Source organism: Heloderma suspectum, chromosome 3, assembly GCF_057233095.1.
Source record: "Heloderma suspectum isolate Gila_16-S chromosome 3, 16-S_ref, whole genome shotgun sequence".
In the NCBI taxonomy this organism is placed as follows: Eukaryota; Metazoa; Chordata; class Lepidosauria; order Squamata; family Helodermatidae; genus Heloderma; species Heloderma suspectum.
The window spans coordinates 296,682,286-296,699,570 of record NC_139460.1 but is presented as its reverse complement, the minus strand read 5'-3'; the positions used below and the strand labels follow the sequence as shown (position 1 = coordinate 296,699,570).

Below are 17,285 nucleotides of genomic sequence, written 5' to 3'. Positions count from 1 at the left end.
CTATTGTATTTTTGAGGGAGTGGAAAGGTTACTCCATTCCATTCAGAAGGGCAGCCCCTGTTTTCAATTATTGTCTTTGCCTTACAAATATTAAATTTTCATGCAGCTCATAATATAAAGGCTATTTGGTAGGATCAATTGTCTAAGACAGGAGTGGCTGTCCAGATATTGTTTGACTACAATTTCCATCTTCCCTTATCATTGGCCATGCTGACTGAGGCAGATAGGAGGTGGAGTCCAACAAGTTCTTGAGAGCCACTTTTCCCACCCCTGCTATAAGAGAAGCTCTTTTTCTTTGTTAACCATTTTAAAGTGTATCAGCACCCCTGTACAAATCTTGACATTTCCAGTATCACCAGCAGTTTGTGCTAGAGACTGACTGAGGAACTAGCATGAATACTGATACCCCTTTTACACCATATTAACTTTGTAATTAGGGACTGAGTAGTTGCAATGAGAGACACTGGCTTCTGAGATGAAACTAGGTGAAGATACATCATTTCACAAATTCTCATATCTACAGAGTAGCTCAGTAAGACTTTAGACTGATGAAGTCCCACTGATGTTAACTGGATTATATCGATATATCTGGAGATTTTTTTAGGAACCTTGTCCTTCAAATTTCCTAAAGATACCAGAGAGCTTTCTGTAGAATGCCTTATTCGACCTGCTGAAATTCCAGCATTGTAATGTTGAAATCATCTTTATGTAAATTACTTCCAGGTTAAATAGTCTGCCACAGCATATTTCATTGTGGATGCATCCACCTAACTAAGTGATGTTATGGAAAGCCAAATGAGGCATTAAGTTATGTGCCCTTTCCTGGAATTTAATGGTGAGCATATGCCCTATGCAGTTAAAGAGTCTCTGCTCAGTCCTCCTAACCATGCTAATCCCTTTGGTGCTGGCCCAAGACATTTTGCCTGAAGTGGAGCTGGAATGGCATTCTCCTCCATTGCAGGGTCTCGCTGCACCTTTTGAACACCAATTCCTGCCTCCACTTATCCCATGCCACATGGTGCCGCCTGAAGCAGGTTGCTTCACCCTGTTGCATGGCAGGGCTGGCCCTGAATCCCATGGAGAGCTGGTGTCGTATAATGGCTAAGAGCTACCCGGTGAGCTGCAAACAATAAAAATTTGTGAGCAGCATATTATTTAGGAAGATAATTCTGCTTTAAGTTGACTTCATATCATCCTAATTACTGTATTCTTGGCCTGATCTACACATACAACAGAATTAAATGAGATGATAGTGACTTATTATTTAATTATTTATTGCATTTATATACCACCCTTCCTCCAAGGATGGTTCCCCCCCCCATGTTATCCTCACAACTAAAGTACGTTATGTTGAGAGATAGTGACTGACCCCAAGTCACACAGTGAGCTTCATGGCTGAGTGGGGATTTGAACCCAGGTCTACTTGGACCTAGTCCAACAGTTTAAGCCAGCCTTCCCCAAGCTGGTGCCTTCAAGATGTTTTTGACTACAACTCCCATTATCCCTGACCATTGGCCATGCTGGCTGGGGATGGTAGGAGTTGTAGCCTAATATATCTGGGGCACACCAGGTTGGGAAGGCTGGTCTAAGCACTACACCATGCTTGCTCTCATTACATCTTGAGCTGGTAGAACACACTGCAAGTGACATGCAATTTCTGAATGCTTTTCTTGGCTTATAACAAATATTTGCAATTAGAAAAGTAGCTGGGAGAAAGCTAGTCTTGAAGCTTTCTTCCAGGTGTGCTGGTTTTCTGTTGGCAAAGATTCTGTATTGCATATCTGTAGTCTGAAGTGGTAGTGTCCATTCTACCACCTCAGCATTCTACTCTCACTTCTTGCTGACTTTATTCTGTTGCATTATAACACAGTTCTTGATGGAATTCTGTGTGTGTGTGTAAGATGTTGTTGTTCAGTCATTCAGTTGTGTCCGATTCTTCGTGACCCCATGGACCAGAGCACGCCAGGCCTTCCTGTCCTGCGCTCTCTCCCGGAGTGTGCTCAAGTTCATATTCATTGCATCGGTGATGCTATCTAGCCATCTCATCCTCTGCCGTCCCCCTCTTCTTTTGCCTTCAGTCTTTCCCAGCATCAGGGTCTTTTCCAGAGAGTTTTCTCTTTGCATTAGGTGGCCAAAATATTTGAGCTTCAGCTTCAGTATCTGCCCTTCCAATGAGCACTCAGGGTTGATTTCCTTTAGGAGTTTGTAAGATAATAGTGTTTTATTTCTGCTTTACCCAGCATTTTAACATTGTTGAGGGATTCCGAAAGACGTCACGTACTGTGAAAAATGTTTACTGTCCAGTTCAACAAATATTTAAACATTTACTCTCTTCAATCGTTTCTACATAAGCATGAGCTTAGAGGACATTTATATCAAAATGTCAACATAGGTACAAATACCAGGCATTTGGGGAGTGGATTAAAGCAAGGGTGGGCAGAAGATAAATTGGGAGCTATGGGTAGATCACTCAATGATTTGCAAGTAGTTCTTCAAGAGTGTCTGGTTTCCAATTGCTTAGAAACAACAAAAAGTGTGCACCATCTAGGGCCAAACTAGACATGACATTTATACCATAGTATTATACCCATTTACTTGGAAGTAAACTCTATTGAACTCAGTGAGACTTACTGTTGAGTAAACATGTATATGATTGCACTGTTAATGAAAGTTTGCATTTATTATATCTAGTTTTTTTCTTCAAAATAAGAGCTGTAAGAAAGGCAACCATGATTGGGATCATGGCTTATGGAGAGATTAACCCTTCCCCACTGCCATTAACCTGGTTGACACATAACACTAACCTATGGTTTATTTGATCCATGGCATGTTGCCCTACCCAGAGCTTGTTTGGCAGATGATTGAACAAACCATGATTTGTTTTCTCAGTCCTGGGTTGGTTGTTTCCCTCCTTCGCCTGTTCCCTCCCTATATCGCAAAAGCCCTTGTGACGCTGTAGTGCTGACATGCAGAGCTGGCCACATGCAGAGCGGGTGGCTGTTGTTATTTTTTACCACTCCTACCCATCACCTTTGTAGCCTAGCAAAACAGCCCTTGAACAACCTCATGGTTCTGGGTTTACATGTAACATCAACCCATGGTTGAAACAACCCAGAGTTCACAGCCCAACAACAAACCATGGGTTCTCTTTCTGGGTTATTCGTGTTTAACAAACCATGGTTTGTTAGCATGGCTAGGTTTACACATCACAACAACCCAGAATTTAACAACCCATGTGTTAAATAAACTATGGATTAGTGTTATGTGCAAACAAGGTCTTTGTCTCAGTTCAAATGTCTCCCCACCCCACAGCTGCTGTTAGCCCCAGAAGGGAAGCTTCCATTGGCATCAATGGAATATTAAGTGAACACAATAAAAAATTGACACTATCCAACTGAAGCATCCTTTTTTATAATAGCCTCATTGGCTTCAGATTGCTGTCCTTTTTCAGGGAAATATGGGCTAGTACTCATTTTTGTTTTTTCAATTGACATATATATGCATATTTAAAGTTACTCATTGATCTGTTTACGAATTGTCTAGGTTGCAAGAAGTACCACTGCCACCAAATGGGTAAAATATTCAGGCTGCATTAAAATTAGCCAGATGCCTAGCCTAGACTCACAGAATCCCCACAGATCTCACAACTCACCATCCATTTTTGAAATGGACGTTTTGTTAATTGTTCAATGTACTTGACTTGTACTTTATAAACTGAGGTTCATGCATCCCAGCCTTATTCACCCACCAAAAGGTTTTGCTGAATACACATATCCAGCAGTGAGACACTTTATCACAGAATCCAGGTTTTATTTTTGTTAATCAATATTACAGTACGGTAATGCCATTAACTTTTAATCTTATGCATTATAAGAAGCACAGTTACGACTTGCACCAAAGACTTCACCCAGTGAGTGAGATCCTATAAAAAGAGGTTGTTTCCATTATAGTAATAAGGTTCTGCAACAGAGAGGTTATAAAGTCACTATACAAAACTGTACATGTTTAGACAGCTTAATTGCAAAGAAAATAAGTTTAAAATATTTGGAATGCTAGTTCATTGTGACCCTGTGAACTTTTCTGTTTTAATTGATCCCTCAGACATTCTGGCATCTTATCTGTTAGGGTGCCCTTTAAAGTTGACATCACTGCATATCCATGGATTTATCCAAATACACACAATGAAAAGTAAAAATTGAAGGTTGTCTGTGGCCACCTTAGCTGTTCATGACATACTATCATTTCCAGCCTAATACCACGTTTCTGAGACTCATCATCATTAGGCCCAGAAATGCACTTGGACCTGAAGCATCAGAGCAATGAACTGCTTTTCAAAAATCTCACCAAGCTCCAAGTTTGTTTATTTAGTATTTGTTGCACTTATATCCTGCCTTTCTTTCAAGGAGCCCAAGGAAGCATACATGAGCCGCCTCTCCATTTTATCCGCACAAAAGTCCTGTGAGTCAGGTTAGGCTGCGAGTCAGTGACTGACCCAAAGTCGCCCAGTGAGCTTGGTGGCTGAGTGGGGACTAGAACCCAGGTCTCCCCAGCCCTAGTCCAACATTCTAACCACTACCCCACATTTGCTCTCAACATCATGTCCCACTGCAAATAATTGAATGTTATGGCTACTTGCAACTCTCTAAGCCACAGGTGGGCAGAAGATAGAATGGGACCTACTAGTAGATCTCTGTGATTTGCAGTCAGTCAGCAAGAGTTGCTGACTCCCAATAGTTTAACAATAGCAACAACAAAAGGACTTTTCCCACTTAAATTAGTTTGCTGACATGAAGAAAGTTTGGGGTAACTAGGAGTAGACTTTCATGTGAATGAATTGTGACCTCAGTTCTGTTCTGGGGGGGAAATTCCTGGGCTCAGACTGTGTTCAGAGGCACCCTGTTCTTTCTTTCAGTGGCCTGGTTTTGATGTCACAGTAACCCAGAGTATTTTTTAAACACCTGGGTCGTTGTGAGCGAGTTAGTGCACTAGTGCACACTGCCTGATCGCTCCCACTGCAAGCATTGTGTGTGAACCAGGAACTCTGGCATGTTGTGGGAGAGACAACTCAGAGTTTAAAAACCCCCAGCCTGGATTGTTCTGACATCTGAACGGGGCCAAAATATATGTCATTTCCACCTAACTCTGGTTGGTGGATCTTGGAGTTCTAGTAAAAAAACAAGGTAGCCCTGACAAGCCTGAAGTCCACCACTCCTTGCTCCCCAAGCCATGTGCACAGGTGACCTTATAAATAATGATGTTTTGCCAAAGGTGAAGCAATACTACCCATTGATTAAAAATATTTACTTTTTAAAACAATGTCATAGGAAGTCACAGATTCTGTAACTGGAATTAATGAGGAAAATTTGCATGCATTTCCTTCCTTTTGCAAACCAGTTCTGATATCAGGACCAGTGTCAATGGTAGACATCATTGGGCACCTGCCAAGGGCCCACAACTCAGCCAGGGCCCACTGACAGGAACCCCTTGGACCTGCTCCTTCTTTTCACCATTGCAGCCTGCTTGTTTCCTCATGTCTTGCTCTGGCCCAGACAACAGTGGTGGTGAGAAAGAGGAGCAGTAGATGCCACTGCCTGCTTGCTCACTGGCTGTTTGCCTGTCAAGCAAGCAAGCGCTAGCAATGATGAGAAAGAGGATGAGGAGCAATAGCAGCTGGTGACAATGGTGGTGAGAATGTAGACTTACTGAGAGAGGGCATCCATTCAGGGTATCTTGCCCCAGGGCCCTCCAAACCTGGAGCCTGCACTGCTGTATATCTCTCCCCTGGTTGACAGTAGCTAGACCGGGACAGATGGAAGAGAAGGCTTGAGTTTTTCAAAGATTCTAAGGATTTAACAAATGGGTGGATGATGAGTTTAATTCCTTTCCAGGGACAATAACGCCTGACATCTGCATGGAAAAAGTTTATTCTAGGAGCAAGGATAATTCATTTGCTATTTACACCTTACTGTTTTGGAAAGTATAGTCATGTGGCTTATAAATATGCCACTTCCGCAACAACTGATTTCTGAATTAATTGTTCAATCTAAACCACCAAAGCAGAAACAAAAAAAAACAATAACAATATATATATATTAAAATCTCCCCAGTTGTGAATCAAGATGGCCAACCCTTGATTGAAGGCAAGCTGAAAGAAAAGCAAGTCCGATGGAAGTTCATCAAAAGGTGGAAGACCCGCTATTTCACACTTGCTGGTAATCAACTTCTCTTTCGCAAAGGAAAATCTGTAAGTTAGGGGGAAACCCATTCTATTTTGACATTTTCCTGCATTATTTGGCTCTAAAAAGTAGTGATAATTCTTTATCATGCAATGCAACTTTAAGATATGAGAGTACTCTTCACAAGTCATTACTCTGCCTGAAAAAACTTATTATACATAATATACTAATGGAGAATTCACATGTATGCCCATCCTTCGATCACTGAAGCACCAATGGATCCTGCACTGCTCTCCAGTTGTTTTCCAGGTCCAGAAACATCTTTCCAATGTGTGTCCCTGCATTATTTTATTTATTATTTACAGTCAGGGCCAGAAATATTGGAACAAGGATAACTGTATTTGCAGTTGGTACCAATGTGGTACCAAAGTGGTGGTGTACCACAAAAAATGTGGTACACCACCACATTGAAGTTGAAAGGAAACACACCCAGATGGGAGCAAAGTCAGGACTTTCAGCTGTAATTCAAGGGGTTTGACAACAGTGGGGCACTAACCATTCAGGAAGGACAGCCAGTGGCATACACACACACCCATCGTTGGTGGCTCATAAGTAATGGAACGAATGGCTGACAAGCAGCTGCATGGCCAGGTGTAGCCTGTTTCCTGGGTACCCCATGACCCATCAAGCAGATAAAAGGCCTGGAGGTGGTTCTGAGTGTTACATTTGCATTTGGTAGCTGTTCACTGGAACTCCCAACATGAGGTCCAAAGAGGTGTCCATGCGAGTGAAGGAGGCCATCATTAGGCTGAGGAAACAAAATAAACCCATCATAGCAAAAACATTGGGAGTGGCCAACACAACAGTTTGGAACATCCTGAAAAAGAAGGAATTAACTGGCAAGCTCAGCAACAGCAAAAGGCCTGGAAGACTACGGAAGACAACTAAAGTGGATGACCGCAGAATGCTGCTCATGGTGAAGAGGAACCCTTTCACAACATCTAGCCAGGTCAAGAACGCTCTTGAGGAGGTAGGCATGTCATTGTCAACATCTACAGTCAAGAGATGGCTTTATGAATGTAAATACAGAGGCTTCACAACAAGGTGTAAATCACTGGTAACGCTCAAGAACCGAAAGGCCACATTAGCCTTTGCCAGCAAATACCTTAAAAAGCCTGCCCAGTTCTGGAATAAGATTCTTTGGACTGATGAAACCAAGATTAACTTGTACCAGAATGATGGGAAGAGGAAAGTATGGAGAAGGAAAGGAACAGCTCATGATCCAAAGCATACCACATCATCTGTCAAACATCATCTGATTTTCATCCAGGTATTAAAGGCGATCCTTAGGTTTGAAATGATGGTGGTTTGTTCCATTATTTATGAGCCACCAAAGATGGGGATGTATGCATGCCACTGGCTGTCCTTCCTGAATGGTTAGTGCCCCACTTTTGTCAAACCCCTTGAATTACAGCTGAAAGTCCTGACTTCGCTCCCATCTGGGTGTGTTTCCTTTCAACTTCAATGTGGTGGTGTACGGAGGCCAACTGCCAAAACAGTTATCCTTGTTCCAGTATTTCTGGTCCTGACTGTATGTTAATAACTTTTACCCCACTGTTCTTTATCCAAGACAAATGCAAAGCTGCTTACAATTAAAAACAAGACACAATGAAAAGAATGCACAGTAGAAAGTATAAAATGTAACACCAGGGACAATAAAATAAATAACCCCCTTTTTAGCAGAGAACAAAAGGCATGATTGCAGTCGCGATAACAGTAGCATTGTCTCTCGTGGGGAAATCCAGCCCTTTGGGGGCCTGATCGATCCCCAGGATGCACCCTACTTGGCTTGTTTTTCCGAGCTGAGCCACAGGTTAGTTTCCAAAACCTGGGAACTTTATCGGGGGGGGGGGTGTTTATTTGTGCAAATCGTTATTTGTACAGAAGCACAGCTGTAAACAGCGCAATTTGCACAAAATTGAGGGTGTAAATGGTTTGATTTGCACAAGTCAGACCATTTATGCCTGCAATTTTGCACAAATTGTGCTATTTATGGCTGCAATTTTGCACAAAATGTGATTTGAGCAAATCCCCCCCCCCCGAAAAATCTACGAGCTGACCTGACTCATCATACACAGAGTCAGGCCAGCTCATAGATGCGCAAAGTGGAGTCCAGGGGGCCGAGCTGGAAAAAACCCACTGACCTCCACCCCCCAAACGGATTCTTCCAACATCGCTAGGTAACAGTAGCAGTTAAAGTCATCTGAAGAGGTCCTACTTCAAGTGCTTCTGGCATGCATGCTCATGACATTGAGGGACTTCTCAATGGTGGTGCTTGCTGAGTGGATTCCCCTGCTCGAGAAGGCACATTGGACCAGCTCTCCCAGTCTTCAGATATTGTAAATATTGCTGCTGTTCCAAAAAGAGCATTTCCCTTAGATGAGCCTCAGAGCCTGTCTAATTTTTCCTCTGCCAGGGGCCTGGTTGGGAGCTGGGAGAATATAGGATCCCTCAGATCCTCAGTTACTCCCTCCCCACCCAATGGCATACTCCTGAGACTCCCATTTCATGGAAACCTCCACAGTGGCTGGGAGGAGCTGTGGGGAGGGGTTCCAACTTGGGAAAAACCCCTCTGAGGTTGGAGCACTGTCTACATGCTTGGAGGGGGGTTTCTAGACAATCTTATGGCCCCTCAGTCACTAACTAGGGGCCATAGGATTGCTCTGTAAGGTACTTTTTCTTTTCCTTTGCACAGCTGATAGTAAAAATGGTCTTCAAATGTTGGACAATTTTGCATTAAAGCTAACAGTATTTACCATATAAGCAAGATCAACCTATTGGAGCAGAGAGATGTGCATACAAGATCCTTGTATGCACATAGGTAATGCAAGTAACTTATGCTCTAACATTATTTGTTATTTGTTTATTTATTGATTAGATTTATATCCCACTTTATCACAGATGTATCACGTAAGCCAATGAAAATAAGACAAACATTTCTTTTCCCCACAAACACTCTGCTCTGCCCCACTCCCTAGTTATTTTCTGATGTGGGTCTTGTAATGCTTTGACCCATTTAATTCACAACAAAAAGATTAACCCATTGGCTGATCGTTGCTTTTTAGCAATATATTAGACTTCCAGTCAATTATCTCACAATCTAATTGGATGAATTCTGCTGCCAATCCTAACCTATCTGACTGGTTTAGAAAGAGGACTTTTGATGCAAGGGAAGATAATTAAACCTGCTTGCATAGTAGAGCAGGAGGCATGTAAAAGTACTTCTTTCTCAATGGTAAAAAAAAATCTAATCACAATAACCATGGCCTTGCTCATTTGTAAATGATCTCATTATGAAAGGGATGGGTGCCTTTCTGGCAGACAAATGAATCTGGTTAATCTAGATTGCTGAACAACTAGTGTTGGGCTGGAGGATTTTAAAAGGCAGGGTGGAGGGAGATTAATTTGACTCTCTTTTTGGCTAGTATCATTCTAAGCACTTTCTGTCTACATAAAGCAGCAAATAGAATTTCAGCCATGATTACTGAAGTGTATTACATTTAACTTTAATTTCTAGATTAAGGTATTGGGAGGTGCAGCATCCTCACTAAAACCCTGGTTTTGCATTCCACCATTACTCAGCTCTTTCTGTTGGAGTAATGGAGCGGTTCAAGTCAATAAAATAACAGCTTTTTTTGCATGAAATAGTTAAGAGTTACTAAAATGTCTCCAGCTTGATTAGGCCATAAAGTTACTTCTGTTTAAAAAGTACAAAGAAATCACACACGCTCAACACATGGTAATCATCATCTATAGCAAAAGTGAACTCAGGTGCTGTGTCACGACAGCTACTGAGAAACAAGGGGGAGGCATCAGCATGCTTGGGGAAACCCCAAGGATTGCAGTAAAAAAAAAAATCTTTAGGAATAAAAACCACAAAAGGGAGGGGGGACAGCCCAGTGAGGAATTAGCATACTCGCTGGCCACAGAATGCTAAGTGTCTTGGAATGGCATATGCTGAATAAAGGCATGGCTTGCTGGCTAGCTGTAACATTGAACAGGAGAACGCCACACTGCAACATTTTGCTGCAGGTCCCACTTGTTTTACCCCAATTCTCCAAGTAAATAATTAGCAACCATAGCACGAATAACTGCATTATCTGTGTCTGTAGGCATATGGCGACCTGCATACATGCTAGGTAACCTTTGGCTAGTTTATGTTTTCTCTACACCCCCAAGAAAGTACAGCGCACCCAAAGAATTCTAGTACCCAGTACACAGGAAGCATCCAGAGCAAAGACTGCCTGTTGAGCATGTCCTTCCTCCTGGGGTGCTTCCAGATGGGGAGCTCTTAGTGCTACCATCAAAAGACTGACCTGGTTCACACATAACGATAACCCAGAGTATGGGTTGAGTATGGGTTGAGTATGGGTTGAGTTATTGTTGAATTGTGGGTTGTTGTTGAATTGTGAGTTCTCATTATGTGTGAACACTGCATAATGGCTTAACTATGGGTTGTTAACCACGAACAACCCAGATTTCAGAACCCAGTAACAAACCATGGGTTCTCTTCCTGGGTTGTCCATGTTTAACAACCTAAAGTTAAACCATAGCACAGGGTTTGCATGTAACAACAAGCCCATGATTCAACAACAACCCATGAATCAATGACAATCCATACTCAACCCGTAGACCTGGTTCATGTGATCACCACAGCCCATTTTGAATATGTAAGCCATGGCGGGTGGGCACCATGGCTTGTTGTGTTGTGCGAACTTGGGCTATGCAGGTTAAACAACACCAAAGATAACCCAGAAACAAAAGTCAGGCAACTGAGTCACACTGCCCACTCATCTGAAAAAGGTGAACCATGTGGAGGAAGCCTTATATAGGCCTCCCCATATCCCATTCCCAAGTCTCACGATGTTTGAGGAATTACTGGCCATCACAAGAACATCCTGCTCCCTTTCTTGTCTTGTCACACATAGCGCAGAGGCATTGTGCAAAACTGGTACTTGGCAGAGAAATGAGGCAGAAACCATGGGTGGTGGACCACCAAAGGACTGTGAGCAGCACACAGAAATTACCAGTGAATCAGCACTATATGCCACAGAAACACCCACATGATTAGAGCAGGGAAGAGCTGTTGCCCTCCATGGCAGGCGAATGGGGGAGTCTACATGGGTACAGATGTTCATCCTTCAACTTTTGGAAGGTGACAGGGACAGATACAGAGGGGGTAGAGCTAGAATGTTGATCCCCACTTTTCCTCACAGGATTCTAATTAACCGTGTGAGAGATTAGAACACCCAAATCAGGCTCAAGTGTTGCATCACAGAGGAGGATAGCAAATCTGTCCATGTATCTCTCATAGTAATTTCTGTAGACTTATAGGTTACTAATGGGCACATGATCATTAACCATGGGTCTCAGTTCAATCACTCATATGTTAACTACCCACTTCTCTACCACAATTTGTTTTAACAGAGTTAAATGGCAATGGGGCCATTACAGGTGGCTTGAAGTGGAGGCCTGCTGAATATGTCTCTCTGCCGGGCTGACTATGAGAATAAATAGAGCATATCATAGCCCAGGGTTATCAATTGGGCATCTTTCACATGCATTAAGATGGCTTAAAAACCTAGTGGGAAAACTGCCCAAATCCTACATCTCTGGATTTGGTTACAGGACTGTGGTAACATTTGTGCAAATGTTGAAAGAGAAACACTCACACATTAAACTATGGAAAACTTATTGATGTCTCAGGAGGCCCTAAAATTGGCTCCAAAGGAACAAATTAAGTGTTTAAGAATGATTCTCCACCACCACCACCTTAAAGCATATTGAGCATTTATTTACACTAGAAACTTCTATTGGTGTTATACCAGTTTAACTGCTATGACTTGCCCCAAAGAATCCTGGGAGCTGTAGTTTGGGAGGGATACTGATAATTTTCTCCTAACCCTTCTCCCATAATTAAAGTCCCTCAGGTTCACTGGAGAGAAGGAATGTCCTTTAACTAGTTTAGGTCTGTAGCATACATGCAGCCTGAAAGAACTTGATACTGAACAATCACATAGGTAAGAACTGCATCACCTGAAAGCCCTTTGCGGCATGTATTTGCAGGACAAATCTTGTGTTCCATATGGCTTCTCCTTCACATCCTTCTCTGTTTCAGAAAGACGACCCAGATGACTGCCCCATTGAGCTCAGTAAGGTCCAGAGTGTCAAAGTGGTGGCCAAGAAGCGCAGAGATCGCAGCCTTCCTCGGGCCTTTGAAATCTTCACAGACAGTAAGACATACGTTTTCAAGGCTAAGGATGAAAAGAACGCAGAGGAGTGGCTCCAGTGCATTAATGTAGCAGTCGCACAAGCTAAAGAAAGGGAAAGCAGAGAGGCGACCACATATTTGTAAGAACTGTGGGCCTGTTTATGTTCCTTACAATGCTTTTCTGTCACACATGAATATGTTAAACATCTCATCATCTGAATCACACAAAGAAAAAGAAGAACTATCAGACCTCATTGATAATACTGTACTACTTGTAAAGTGAACATTTCTAATTTATGGGGTGTGTGGGAAAGTGGTGCATCCAAGACCATGTTCACAATAGTTCCTTCCATTTAATGAACACACTACCTTCTGTCCTGTTGTACACTGATTGCTCATGAGATCATTTCCAGAGTAGCGTCCACCACATCCCTTCCCAGGGTACCTTGGTCCACTACAAAAAGAACTACTTCCTGTTTAGAAAGCACACTGAAGAAAGCACTGGGTTATCCTTACATGGATTCACTGACTGTGCCCTTCCTTATGGGGACAAAAAGGTGGAGAATGCATGTGTGGACAGTATAGAAACAAGGTCTTGCTCCTGAATAATACCTGCAAAAAAGTTGAACGTTGTTTGCTTTTATCCTGGTGTGAATAGAGCTTAAGTCATGTGTAATAGAAACGTGTTTATTTGTGCAAAGTGACACAATCCCTGGACCCCCTACTTTATACAGGCTGTACCAGGCCACTAGCTCATTGTAAGCTCTGCTGATAAAAGACAATCAGGAACCATGAGCATCATGAGATGACACGTGTACAGCATTACTGCCATTTGACTTCCAGGTCATCTTTGCAGAGGTGTATATAACCACTCTTGCCTTTCAACCCACTTTGACTTCATTTTGGGTGGATGTAGGATGCACTCAGGATGGCTTTGTACATGCTCCTTGGATATGGCAGCTGCTATATTTTGTCCTGCCGCCATACTGTATCTCCTACCTGACTGCCAGCTACTATCTGTGCCCCAGCTTTCCACACTGACCCAACTTAAACCCAAGACTATTTGCTCTAGAAGTTTCTTCCTATTTTATACTAATGGACCACATTGTTGAAGTTATTCCACCTGAACTAGACTGGAAGTAGGCCCAGTGGTTTGATGGTAGTCACAGCCTTGTGAGTAATAGGGAATAACTTGTTTTCTTTGCTTTTGATTATGAAAGTGCAGGAGGTGGGCTGAATTTTCCATACATCTCTCTATCCAGTGTGTCACAGAGCATGTAAAGTATAGGAAAATTACTTAAACCAGTACAATATGTGAATTAAAACTGAAGAATAAACTTTACTGAACCTGCTCCCATAGAGGTCAATGTGGCATACTAAACCACAACTGCAAACCGGCTCTGGCTGCCCTTGCCCTGTGTCAGGTGTGTTCAATCACATCTACCTCTCACTAATGAACAAATGTGCTGGTGCCAGTAAAGAACACAGAGCTTAATGTTCGGGACACCCCCCAAAACCTTATCAGCTTTTACTAGTGTTGCAGGTGGCCACCCATTTTCTGAATTCAGACCTTTGCTAGCCTGCATGAACTCTGAAACATTATGGCTGGATTTAATTCCTCTGGCACATTGATAGAAAAGTCCATTGATAACATGGGGTGGGAGGGGCACTGAAAATAGAAGCCAGCATACAGATGGCAGTATCTTGCTGCTGGAGAGGACTCATCAGAGTCCAGAGAACCCTTTTATCCCATCAGCATTGCTGTAATGTGGTTTGGGGTTAAGGGGGCAGACTTTTTCCCTGAAAGCATGTTAGAATTCCGCCAGAATTTAGAGTCATAAAGACTTTTATTTTGCTAGATGGTGACCTCAGGTTTGATAGCTTTTGTGCCTGTTTTTTGTATTTTCATCTCCTTTATATTTACATTTTAACCACTTAATCTTTATCCCCCACTAAAACAGTGCTTCAGTATGTGAGCTTGAGCTCACCTCTGTCCCTTGATGCCCTTGTGTCTTCCTCCCTTCTCTCTGTTGGTGATTTTAGATTTTAAGCTCCCTGGGACAAGGTTCTGACTTTTTGCTTATAAGCATTGTAAAGCACCATATACAGTCAGGGCCAGAAATATTGGAACAAGGATAACTGTTTTGGCAGTTGGCCTCCATACACCACCACACTGAAGTTGAAAGGAAACACACCCAAATAGGAGTGAAGTCAGGACTTTCAGCTGTAATTCAAGGGGTGTGACAAAAGTGGGGCACTAACCATCCAGGAAGGACAGCCAGTGGCATACACACACACACACACATCGTTGGTGGCTCATAAGTAATGGAACAAACCAACATCATTTCAAACTGAAGGATCACCTTTAATACCTGGATGAAAATCCTTTGCAGTCAATGACTGCCTGAAGTCTGGAACCCATGGACATGACCAAATGCTGAGTTTCCTCCCTCGAGATGCTTTGTCAGGCCTTCACTGCAGCTGCCTTCAGCTGCTGCTTGTTTGTGGGTCTTTCTGTCTTCAGTCTTGTCTTCAGTAAGTGAAAAGCATGCTCTATTCGGTTGAGATCAGGTGACTGACTTGGCCACTGAGGAACTTCCCACTTCTTTGCCTTGAGAAACTCTTGGGTAGCTTTTGCTGTATGTTTTGGGTCATTATCCATCTGCAATATGAAGCGGCATCCTATCAGTTTGGCAGCATTTGGCTGAATCTGAGCAGAAAGTATAGCCCTATACACTTCAGAATTCATCCTGCTGTGTTTATCAGCAGTCAGGTCATCAATAAACACCAGTGACCCAGTTCCATTGGCAGCCAAACATGCCCATGCCATAACACTGCCTCCACCATGTTTGGTAGATGGTGTGGTATGCTTTGGATCATGAGCCGTTCCTTTCCTTCTCCATACTTTTGTCTTCCCATCATTCTGGTACAAGGTAATATTGGTTTCATCAGTCCAAAGAATCTTATTCCAGAACTGGGCAGGCTTTTTTAGGTGATTGCTGGCAAAGGCTAATCTGGCCTTTCAGTTCTTGAGCATTACCAGTGGTTTTCACCTTGTTGTGAAGCCTCTGTATTTACATTCATAAAGCCGTCTCTTGACTGTAGATGTTGGCAATGACATGCCTACCTCCTCAAGAGCGTTCTTGACCTGGCTAGATGTTGTGAAAGGGTTCCTCTTCACCATGAGCAGAATTCTGTGGTCATCCACTTTAGTTGTCTTCCGTGGTCTGCCAGGCCTTTTGCTGTTGCTGAGCTTGCCAGTTAATTCCTACTTTTTCAGGATGTTCCAAATGGTTGTATTGGCCACTCCCACTGTTTTTGCTATCTCTCTGATGGATTTATTTTGTTTCCTCAGCCTAATGATGGCCTCCTTCACTCACATGGACACCTCTTTGGACCTCATATTGGGGGTTCCAGTGAACAGCTACCAAATGCAGATGTAACACTCAGAACCACCTCCAGGCCTTTTATCTGCTTGATTGGTCATGGGGTACCCAGGAAACAGGCCACACCTGGCCATGCCGCTGCTTGTCAGCCATTCGTTCCATTACTTATGAGCCACCAACGATGGGGGTGTGTGTATGCCACTGGCTGTACTTCCTGACTGGTTAGTGCCCCACTTTGGTCAAACCCCTTGAATTATAGCTGAAAGTCCTGGCTTCGCTCCCATCTGGGTGTGTTTCCTTTCAACTTCAATGTGGTGGTGTATGGAGGCCAACTGCCAAAACAGTTATCCTTGTTCCAATATTTCTGGCCCTGACTGTATATTGACGGTGGATGATGATGATGTAATTTACGGTTCAGGACAATTAAGTAGAGTTTCATAAGCAATAAAAATAGGCCTCTGCCTGCAAGGACGTTACAATGCCTTACACGGATGTATGGTTGGATAGAGTGACAAATAGGAAGAGATGAAATCTCAATGTGCACAAAACAATGAGTTTTAAGTATTTATTTCACCATTAGCACATTGAACAACTGTTGTACTCCTAAAAAAACAAAAGATGATCCATGAAGGGGAAAAAAATCCAAAATCCACTTTTGGGCAATACGTTTATTAGGGCCATCTAAAATGCCACAAAAATTGTTTAAACTTCCAAGTACCATAGAACTCTTCATAAAGCTAAGTGGTAAAAAAAAAAAAAAAAAAAAAGTAGCAAAAAATGAGATGGGGGAAGAACAGAAAAGTAAAAAACTTAGGCAGATATTGGTCCAGTTCGCATGATCACCATGGTTTAAACACCAGGGCATAGATTATTTGAGGGTTGTTTCTCCCTCCAACAAGCCATGCCACCTCATTAGAATGACACAACAAGCCGCACCCAGGTAGATAATTAGGCAAATGGCACCCAGCACACACCACAGCTTAAACAAGCCACCATGGCTTGTTTAAGCCACAGTGATGGTATGAACCAGGTCATTGTGGCCATGAGGTCATGTCTCAAAATGTAGATTGCACCCTGAATGAATTAAGTCACTGGTAGGTGTTGTGTTTTTCTAATCGTATTACATTAGAAAATGTGTTCTTATCTGTAGTGCCCCTTAAGAAGTGTACTTCAAAACGTGTTGGGTCTAATAAACCTTATTTTGTGTACCTTTAAGATTTCATCTCCTTCCTCCCCCACCCCCCAATCCTTGTGCTTTCCTTCCTTTGTTTTTTTCAAGATGGGGAGAGCAAGCCTGGATAGCTTAGAGTGCTGGATTAACCATGTCATTTGTAATGAACGGATAAGCTAAAAGTGCCCTGTTCTTTCATTACTTCTTTTTAAATAAAGACTAACTCCTTTTCAAAATCCAATAAGTGTTCATTTGTGTCTGTGATTTACACATTATACCTG

The 17,285-nt window shown here is 42.6% G+C and overlaps 1 protein-coding gene across 1 annotated transcript in view; it reads left to right on the top strand.

Moving 5' to 3' along the window:
- The window catches only part of VEPH1 (ventricular zone expressed PH domain containing 1), a 250,480-nt gene extending 233,902 nt beyond the window's left edge, over positions 1-16,578 (top strand). The window contains exons 14-16 of the mRNA XM_084847341.1: positions 6,108-6,244; positions 12,355-14,515; positions 16,203-16,578. Of these exons, the coding sequence (XP_084703467.1) occupies positions 6,108-6,244; positions 12,355-12,591 (374 nt within the window). The 3' untranslated portion in view covers positions 12,592-14,515; positions 16,203-16,578. The remainder of the gene's footprint in view (positions 1-6,107; positions 6,245-12,354; positions 14,516-16,202) is intronic.
- Positions 16,579-17,285: the final 707 nt, after the last annotated feature.